The 10628-nt window shown below is 34.3% G+C and overlaps 1 protein-coding gene across 3 annotated transcripts; it reads right to left on the bottom strand.

The window, feature by feature from the left end:
* Nucleotides 1-2169: 2169 nt before the first annotated feature.
* LOC141706101 (uncharacterized) lies at nucleotides 2170-4803 on the bottom strand. 3 transcript variants are annotated; one of them, XM_074508936.1, is made up of 5 exons: nucleotides 4553-4803; nucleotides 4080-4175; nucleotides 3887-3955; nucleotides 3719-3789; nucleotides 2170-2845 (listed from the first exon to the last, which is right to left on the bottom strand). In XM_074508936.1, the coding sequence occupies exons 1-4, from the start codon at nucleotides 4684-4686 to the stop codon at nucleotides 3735-3737; spliced, it is 354 nt and encodes a 117-aa protein (XP_074365037.1). In that variant the 5' UTR covers nucleotides 4687-4803; the 3' UTR covers nucleotides 2170-2845; nucleotides 3719-3734. The 3 variants fall into 3 exon arrangements, with proteins under 3 accessions (XP_074365037.1, XP_074365036.1, XP_074365035.1); XM_074508935.1 differs by having other exon boundaries at nucleotides 2171-3518; XM_074508934.1 differs by having other exon boundaries at nucleotides 2173-3789.
* Between the last annotated feature and the right edge of the window lie 5825 nt (nucleotides 4804-10628).

The raw sequence follows: 10628 nt of genomic DNA, 5'->3' as shown, positions 1-10628 counted from the left end.
GCAATATAAAACAGAGCTATTTTGAATACTTAACAATATTTCACTAGAGAATTTAGAAACATTTGCATTATATCTTGAAAAAGGCTTAGAAGTACTTGCCTTACAGGGCTTTACAACTATTACTGATCAACTCTGAGCCGACTCTGCCGCTCAGGCTTTAATTTTCAACCACTAGACCGCATTAGATTCGACTTTGACACTCAGGTTTTTCTGTTGAAACTCTACTGAGCTCGTTAACTGACTACTAGGTCATCTTTAGTCCAACGTCCACTTTCGATTTCCCGACTAGAACCTACAGGGTCGAAATATTCTATGTTAGACACCCAGTTATGCTTGACATATCCTCGCTAACAACCTATCCATTCGATATCAAATCCCAACTCGTACTTTTATGTACTATTATAATACATACAACAATCAGGGTTCACATACTCAAAACTCGACTAGATGTTCATTTGTGGAAAACGCATATACTCTTCGTTTCAAGAAACAAGTTATCAGTTATATTTACAAAGTACTTATTTATTATTATATAACTATTTACATTCGACTAGTAGTTCCGATATGTTACAGAATACGCTCCCGGAAATTGGGCAGCGTCTCCTTTGTTTATCGGACTACCCATCGAATGCTATCGACGTCAATTCAACAACCACCACACGCAAAAAGCAATTCAATTAAAATTCCCAACCACCGATTCAATCAACCATATCAATCTAAATCCATAAATGTCTGAATTCCAACCCAATTACTAATTATTATTCGTATTTTATTTTAAAATATTACGACTCAGATAACAATCTCCACCGTCCGCTCGTCAAAATTCATCGCGGACGGCGGCAAAATTCGGAGGTGCCCGATTATTTCGGATTTCCGTAACGAATTCTACCGATTAAAATATAATCCTGCAAAATAAAATATTTATTATTTTCACAAAAATAATCAAGAATAATTCGGTGAAAGAAAAAAAAGAAATCAATCAGGAGCCAAACAAGGCCTAATCGGCCGAGAACAATTTCAACGGCCAGAGTCAACGGAAAAACAAGCAGGCAACCCAGACAATCATACACGCACGACATGCGCGTGCAATCCCAGGCAACAAACGAGGCGGCACCAAAGTACGGCGGCGCCGAAAAAGATAAACAGGCGGCGACAACATAACAGTCACCAGCAAACTGAATCCCACCCACTTATATACATATAAATAAACATATATATACCAAAAACCACCAAGGATAACCGGCGGCATCCTACCGGGAAAACGTAGGGGCAACAGTCGCGAACTCCGGGAACAGGGAAGGAAATGGAGCAATGTGCGAATAATAGCGAGAAAGAAAGACACCAAAAAGGAGATTGAATAACTGTGTTGTATGTATTTTATTATCCAATCTGCTACTCACACGTGACTGGGGGTTTAGCAGAATTTTTACATGTATCCAAAATGATTGACATGTGTCCCTATTACCGACTGCAAGCCCAAACCCGTTCCGAAATTCGCAATTTAACGAATCGAATTGCTTATAAAACAGATTAGGAAAATCAAAAAATAGTTTTAAAATATTATAAATATCTCGAAGTAAATAAAAACGTAATTTTCATAATTTTAAAAACAATTTCTGGAACACAATTTATACCCGTTTTTAACGAATAAACGAAACAACGCGCGGGTGAAATTAATCTTAAAAATCCCCAAAATAATTTTAAAATTCCCGGAATATTCCAAACCTAAATAAATATTTCATAATTTTTGAAAAATTCTAGAATTGAATACGGATTTTACAAGTAAAAGCAATTAGAAAATCATGTAGGGCTAAATAATTGATGAAATATTGATTGCTAAATTTTATAAAATCCCACAAATAATTAATGTAATTATAAAATCATAAAAATAATTTTAGAGACATTTCAAATATTTATGCAAATAAATTTGCATTAAATCCACTTTTGAAAATGAAAACAATTCAATATGATTCCATAATTAACCACGCGGACAACCCGGTACACTATAAATCACACATCAATAATCAAACAACATATAGCGGTCAAAACCAATACACATATTTTATTTATTTAATAATTTCCACAATTACATATTTAAATAATTCAAAAATTCTCAAGTCGTTATATGCACTATGAAGCAAGTGTCTTGCTTTTGCATCCTTTACTAGTGAAGAGATATCTTCAGTGGTGAGTTCTCTCTTTTCTTTGGGAATCATCTTTTGTGGCTCATTCCCAACTGCAACAGAAAGCTTTGTGGGCTTGTGTGGACCATCATAAATTCTGTCTAAATATTCTGGATCTGTAAATTCCAGAAATATGGCCATCTTCACAATTCATACAGGGTACTCAGACACCCTGAGCATAGGAACCCTGATGGTTTCATATCTACTGGTGTTTTGAATGGGTTGAACCTTTGTAGGTTCTTGAGGGTCTTGTGTTTTTTGATTAATTAGACATGATTGTTTGTTTGTTTGGATCTTAACTGTTTGTAAGCTTAACAGATTGGCTCTGATACCACTTGTTAGGCCTCAATGATACTATAGAAGGGGGTTGAATATAGTATCTACAAACAGAAAACAAGTTTATTCAATATATCAAACTCTGTTACAGTAGGTTTAATCTACTCTCTCAGTGATGTATGATATCACTAAGAGCTGCTGGGATTACAATAAATAATATTCTGGTGAATGTTAACACATATTGTGTAAACCCTAATCTGTGTTTTTATATATAATATCATCCCTGAAGTGTATTCGCACTTAAGTTCTGATGTAAGTCCTGATGGCTTAAGTTCTGATAACTTCCCATCTTCCAATAAGTTCAGATTTCCAGTTAAGTTCTGAAACTAAATAAATCAGATTAGACATGACATCACAAATATATCTAACAGAAATTTCTGCAAATCCGGTGCTCCATGAATGCACAAAACTTATTGATATGGATTGCCACTTCATATATGACAAGTTCAACTATGGCACCATCACTACAACTCATGTTCCTACTCAATCAAACATGGCAGACTTGCTTACAAAAGGGCTCTCAGCAAAATAACACTTCTACCTAATGTCCAAGTTTGGTATTCACACCTCATCCACCACCAAGCTTGCAGGGGAGTATTGATGAAACGAATGCATTAGGTGTCTGAACTACTTTCTTATTTTGTCATTCTGCATTTATGTTACCTTGTCATTTCTCTACTTAGTAGCAATCAAGGAAAGTAGTCGTAGTATGTCTGGTAGTATGTCTAGTTGTTAGGGACCACTATTAGTTATTATCAGTTTGTATCATTGGATAAGGTCTATGCTTGTTGGTACTATATACAGCTACAACCTGTATCATTTGGATCAAGACTATTAATCATTTTAATGAGATTTTTTCTTCAATTCATTTCCTGGTTTCTTGTTTTCTTCATTGTACTTCTCATAAAAGTATTAGGTTTCCTAGGAGTTTAACACTTGAACACTTAACGATCCTTATGCTGAGTAGATCGACCATGTCAAGGATTTCAATTGTATTCCCTGCAAGTTTCCAGTTCGACATATTTTACTTGATCTTTCAAATTAAAAACTCAAATCAGCAAATGGAGCATCTACATGGCACATGCCAGTGCTTATGTAAGCTATGACAAACATTTAGCTTAAAAGCAGACTATAATGAAATAAGTTAGTTGAACTTCTGCAGAAAATATATATATAAAGACTCGTAAGTCGTAACTCACAGTCTTCTCAAGTTCCTCAAACTTCCAACCCTGGTGGAAGAGATGCTCCTAGCTGATTATCTCCGAAGATACTGCAGTATTTTAAATTAAGCTCAACAAATTGCAGTCGAAAATTTAATATATACAAATATGCGGTGTATATATATATATATATATTTCTCTACTCACAGCTCTTCAAGTGTTATATTAGCTAATTCCCGAGGAATAGAACCACTGATACAAGTATCCACAAGGCTTCTGCAGCATAATTGCCAAGTTATTACTGTCGTAATTTGTGATACGTATAAACAATTGGTGTTTATACATTAAACAGAAATATTGTCCCAATACTAAGGTCCGGCATTGAAATAAAAGCACTTACCGAGTTATGAGAGGAAGCTGACCAAAAGAAATGGGGATAGTTCCATATATATAGTTTTGAGCCAGCTCTCCGCCAGTGAAAAAGTTTGGACAAGTTCTGATTAGAAAACACAATGTTTAGAGGAAAATCTCCTGCATGACATGCAAAGAGAATCCCGTTCCTTGGGCATCTTTTAGTTTTGCATGATAGTTGATACACAATCCTGTAGTGCTCAAAATTCCCATCACGAAGTCTTGAAGGTAATGAAATATCTACAGTGATCCGTAGTCAAAACACCACTGAATTCACATATGTCCGGGTGCTTCGCCCAGGTCACCTCGCCTATGCTAAATCGCCCTTCGACCCGAACCGTGTTGTGTCGTGACGGCAACACGTGTAGAATCGACGTTTTAACATATCTAAAGAATTTGACTTGCTAAACAAAAATGAAGTAAACAAACAGCGATATTGAGTGCGGATACACAGAAACTAACCTTCTTCGGGGGGCAAAAGCTGTGAAACACATGTCATAGCATTGATCAGAAAAAGTAGACATGCAAATATTAAGCAGCGAAGCAAGAAGAATGAACCATCTGTTAGTAACAACACTGTGGAAATGGTGCCCCATTAACGTGCGTATAGTATAAAGAAGGTGTGTTTTATCTATGTACACCAATATATGTGTATAGAATGATAAAATAAAATTATGAGAGAGAGAGAAAGAGAGAGAAGGGCGTGTGTGAACTGTGAACTCTGAATTCTGACACGCATATGAGAGATCTAAGGGTTGGTCATTGCTTGCTTGGTAGGTTCCGACTTGCTTGTATTGGTCAATTCAATTTAAAAGTCAATTTTAATTTTCTTACCGTACATCTTATTTCACTGCAAACTCAACAATCACCAAAATAGAAATAGCAGTTATATCTTATTTCTACCTTCTACTACTGTGTATATCTATATATTTATTTTTTGATCAAAATTTAATTATATAAATTTCTTTTTCATTTTTACTAAATGAAATAGAAAAGTCCATATTTATTAAAAATATTTTTTATGTCATTTACTTAACTACTTGATTACTCAATTATAAATAAAAAAATCTTGCTTTAAAATATAAAAAACTCTTTTTAATTTATGTAAACACAAATCTTAGTGTACGTCCTTATTTACTTGTTATATACCCTAATGTGAAAAAATTATAACTATTTAATGTGAGAATTATACTAGTAACTTTATTAAATTATTTATATGTTGGGCATGGTATTTGTTTCCATTATTTTTATCATAACTTAAGCAAAACCTTAATAATATAGTATTAACACCTATATGATATGAATGAATTTATTTTATATTTTTTATATTATATTATCTTTATAAAATAGTTATTTTAAAAAAAATAACTTGAGTTTGTGTTCTATGTGTAAGTATCTTATAAATTTATATTTATATTTTAATTGAATACTATTTTATTTATAATAAATATTTTAAAATTTGAACATAAACATATTCTTGTTCATATTCAAATTTTGAGTTTTTAATTCAAAAGTATGTTAAAATTTGATTAAAATAACTGAAAGTTGTTGTTTAGTTATTATAAAAAACAATCATCTAACAGGTTGAATAGATGTAACTATTTCCTAAAATATGAATAGTGAGTTTGTAGTGAATAAGATATATGCTGAGATATATTTCAAAAAAAATAGCTAAATTTTTAAAAAGAAAGTGAAACCTGTTAAATTTGTAGTGTTTTAGTATGCAAATGAAGATTCAGTATACTTGCTAAAATTACTTAAGTACCCTTACTTAATTGTTCTAATTATAATTCTAATTATTGGGTATTTAAATTTTAATTCATATTGAGTTTTATATCATTATAATTTGTTACTTCGGGCTAAATTAAATTTAAACAAACTAAATATAATTCTTAAGATTTGGTTGATGTATAATGTGACTCGGATTAAGATAAAATAATAATAGTATCAATCTTGGATAAACAAAATAATATATTTTATTTATGTGACTCAGATTAAGATAAAATAATAATACTATTAATCCTTCTGAAAAAAATTATACCAAAAACTTGGATAAACAAAAGAATATATTTTATTTATCTAGGATAAAAAAATACATTATACAATTGATTCAAACTAACACAAAACTAAAATAAAAATACAATTTGACCAACAAAAAAATATAAATACTAATTATTCAGTCTAAAACAAAATTATTTTATTGATCCGGAATTTAAAAAAAAATTAAATTAAACTAATCTTCAGGGAGATTACATTGATATGGGGATGGTTATCCACCAGGGGATCTTGAGATTTTTACTACAGGAGCTATTCCTTATGCGTCCATTATGACGAAGTTGTGCGTGGCGGTTGGTGTTCATTGGCCCGCACATGAGCAGCTGCAGCTTCCTAGTGCTCCTATCGACAGTTCTATGCTGCACAGCATGGTTGAGTGGTATGGCGGCAAGCCCGATCCTAAGGGGCTTGGTTATTCTTATGATCATCTACCAAGAGGACGTCTAGCCCCTCAGTCGTATGCCGGTGGTACACAGGAGACTAGTAAGGCAGCTTGGAGAGCCGAGTTGGGCGAGGAGTCCGGTCCATCACAGCAGCAGCGGGAGGAGGCAGCAGAAGCAGATATGGGAGCTGGTTTGAGTTCGACGCAGTATAGGCGTCTTGCACGGAGGATGGATGCGATGCACGACATCCACAGTCGGTTTGCACGTGATCTCACCCAGGCACTTGGGACTGTATTTGAGAGCTACGGGAGTTGACATCCAGTGGCCAGTCTTTGGTGAGGATTCCGTGTATCCACCTCCGGACACACCTGACACTCCACCCATTGAGGGTGATGATTCTGATTCTGAGTAGGTATGCCTGATTCCTTACTATTACCTTCACCGAGGACAGTGAATATTTTAAGTTTGGGGGTAGTAGTTGAAGGAATATATTTGTGTGAGTCTCATATAGTTTGCATGTTCATGATAGTTTAATTCATATAGTTGCATATATTTTACCATGTAGTATTTTTTATTATTTTTGGTAGTTTTTATGATGATTTGTTCATGTAGTTTCATGCATTTGCATTATATTATGATTCCCTTAGATAATTTTTCTGATTTATTGGTGATATTGATGCTAGTGTAGTGATGTCGTATTTAGTGATGTTGAGTCATATTGGATTGATTTGCATGCTAGAGACACGTATATTTCACTAAGTCTTATAGGTTGCTAGAGCGCTAGATCATAGTCATGATTTGTTGGTTCGTTGTGGTTTAATCGCTTGTTTATATTTAGAATATAGGATATTCTCTTAATAATAAAAGACATGGATATTTAAAAATTGGAGGAAATTGGATTTTAATGCTAGTTGTGTGGCTAGGTGTCAAATGGCTAGTAGCTGGCTCATATTTTTATGAGTAGTCTAGGGTTGAATGAGATGGAGCGAAACACACTCATTCAGAAATTAAAAAAAAAAGAAAAAAAGAAGAAAAAAAGAAGAAGAATAAGTGTTATGTATAATTGATCACGAGTGGGCTCTTTAGTACTCGAGTTATTAAGTTCTTAGGGGACTTTGTGCCTAGTGACCTAAGGCTTCTACAGTCTGGGATCCGCTAACCTAACGCTCGCTACATGGGTATCATTGTATAAGTCTTTTGTGGACCTCACTCATTGCACGATCAAATAAGCATATGTGTTTTGTTTTGTATGAATAAAAGCATGAATCCATGATTAACTCTGATATAAGAATTGAAGTGTTATAAGTTATTTTTAGTCTAGCTTTTATTCTGTTTATAAACCTGCGATTGTCTTGATGAGTGGTGAGTTATGGTTGTCGATCTAGTTGCGATAGTACATCTGTAAGCATTTGCACACATGCACGTCTCTGGTATGTAAATTGATTTGTGAGATTTGACGGATTTTTATGCGAATAATTGCATTTGCTGAGGTGTTGCTAGTTTATTGGTTTAGTTATTCTTTGGGGATCATTGCATTCATATTAGTTGCATTCATGCATTTTTATTTCTTGTTCTTTGAGTCTGTTTATGCTTGAGGACAAGCATCGATTCAAGTTTGGGGGTGTGTTAAGTGGCATTTATGACACTTATTTATACTCTAATAAGCTTTGAGTTATTTGTACTCAAGTTATTTGTGTTTTAACGTGTTTTCAAGTGTTTTTGCATTTCAGGCATTACTTTGTGAATCAGGTGAACTAGCATTGTTTTGATGCTAATATGGTGTTTAGGATGTGTTGGAATAAAAACTTGAAGGACTGGCTCGAAGCTGCAAGGAATAAAAAAAAAAGAAAATAAAGTTTTTTTCGCAGAAGGTCGGCGCGCCTGTTAGGGCGAAATCACGCGCTAATAATACACGCAAGTATACGCGTTCACAAGTAATATAGAATACTTTCTAGTTCGTTCTCACTGAGACTCAGACTAATTATGTTCAATTAAACTCACTCACCAATGTATGATTACTTCTCAATGTTAAGACAATAATACTTAGATTTGATTAACTAATTATTAAATACAATTAACTACTAGAATTAAGCACTTAATTAACACTTAGAATTAAAAATATTAAAACACTCATGAGATCACAACTTCATTACTACTTCCTTCAATAGTCATTGTTATTACCCTTAGCATGCAACAGTGATGATATTAATCGAATAACACGAAACTGATAAAAGCCAACTTTCATTGTACTAATACCATTCTACCAAACATCCACAATTAAGATAGAAGTTGAATAGGCATCAATTATGTTGAGTCCCTATATGTCTACGGAAATTGACAACATAACGATTTAAGAACAAGTTATTCCTTTTGATTACACAGGGCGAATAAAACGGTTAGAGTTACCCACTAATCATGCATACACGTACATGAACCTATGCTAGCATGGCAAGTTCTAAATCTCAAGATCCACCATCGCTTCACAAGAGATTAACACCCTATCTTATATGCTCGTGACGCACATAAGACGAATAAGCACAACCAATACTAGATATCATACAATCGTCACACACTAAGGTATTAAACAACTAACTAAAGATTTCCATAGTAAATCCGTTACGACCCCATGATCACGATTAGCCCATGTTAGCACTCATCCTCATCATGGGTTCATATGAAAACATGATAAATAAACACAAGAGAATAATAACTAAACTAATTATATTAAACCAGAGTACGTCACAAGAGTAATTAGGTTCAAAGAAAGAAAACTAGCATCCAACGTTACAATGAAATAAAGAATCACAAGAAAATATGCTTCCTCTTCGTTGCGGTGTGCTAAAACGGTCTTCTTCCTTATCTCCTTCGTTCTTTGATTAATACTACGATCCAACCTCGTGAAACGTCTCTGAAATCTACTTATATAGGAGTCCCATAAAACCCAGATAGCTCAGAAGTTGGAAGCCAAACAGAAATAGGAGTCTAAAATAATTATTCTGAATTACGACCCGGCCGCTCAGCATAGCTGAGCGGGCGCGCAGCTTCCTGCGCGACTGCTCAGCATAGCTGAGCGGACGCTCAGACCCTTTCCGGAAAAATGATCTGTTTTGCTCCGTTTCTTCGCTGCAATCTGTTCCTATCTTCCCACTTGTAATGTTAAACACATGCCAAGGCTTATTATTGATGAATTCTCTCCCGAAATGCAACTAATACCCTGAAATGCACAAATACTAGAAAAACGCATCAAATACACAAAATACTTGATTTCAAGACACCAATTTAAGCTATTATAAGACGTTCTAAGTGGTATAAAATGCCACTTATCACACCCCCAAACTTAAATCGATGATTGTCCTCAAGCGTCACAGACTCAAAAACAAAATAAAAATATGCATGAATGCAATCTATATGAAATGCAGCGATCCCCCTTACTACGACCAAACCAACCAACTTATGACATCTCAACAAATGCAATTAGGCGAATAAAGATCAATCGAATCATACAAACTAACATACAGCCAGAAACGTGGTGTGTGCAAATGCTTAACAGAGATGCTTCGAAACTAGATCAATTATCATGACTCAACTATCCTCAAGGCAATCGCATGATTATACGAAGAATAAAAATTCTAGGCACAAATTGACTTATAACACTTCAAGAATCCTGGAGCTTGCTATGGAATCATGCTTTTATTCAAATGTTTATTTGATCGTGCAATGAGTGAGGTCCACAAAAGGCTTATACAATGGCATCCATGTAACGAGCGTTAGGTTAGCGGATCCCAGAATATAAAAGCCTTAGGTCACTAGGCACAAAGTTCCCTAAGAACTTAATAACTCGAATACCAAAGAGCCCACTCTTGATCAATTATGCATTAACTCTTTATTTTTTTTCTTTATTTTCTCTTCTTTTTTTTTCTTTTTTTTCTTTTCAAAATTTCTGAGCAAGTGCGTTTCGTTCCATCTTGCTCAACCCTAGACTACTCGCATAAACATATGAGCCGGCTACTAGCCATTTGACGCCTAGCCACAATTAGCAATGAATTCCATTTTTCACTCCATTTTTTTTTCTTTTCATGCCTTTTATCACTAAGAACCTA

This window comes from Apium graveolens, chromosome 2 (genome assembly GCF_009905375.1).
Source record: "Apium graveolens cultivar Ventura chromosome 2, ASM990537v1, whole genome shotgun sequence".
NCBI lineage: Eukaryota > Viridiplantae > Streptophyta > Magnoliopsida > Apiales > Apiaceae > Apium > Apium graveolens.
This window is presented reverse-complemented; position numbering and strand designations above follow the sequence as displayed.

What these genes read in the sequence shown, in the direction of transcription:
- LOC141706101 (XM_074508936.1), bottom strand. Translation starts at nt 4,686, where the DNA reads ATGGGGCACCATTTCCACAGTGTTGTTACTAACAGATGGTTCATTCTT. An exon ending in GCTTTTGCCCCCCGAAGAAG is followed by an intron (nt 4,176 to 4,552) that starts GTTAGTTTCTGT and finishes TTTTCTAATCAG; the next exon opens with AACTTGTCCAAACTTTTTCA. An exon ending in AATATAACACTTGAAGAGCT is followed by an intron (nt 3,790 to 3,886) that starts GTGAGTAGAGAA and finishes AAAATACTGCAG; the next exon opens with TATCTTCGGAGATAATCAGC.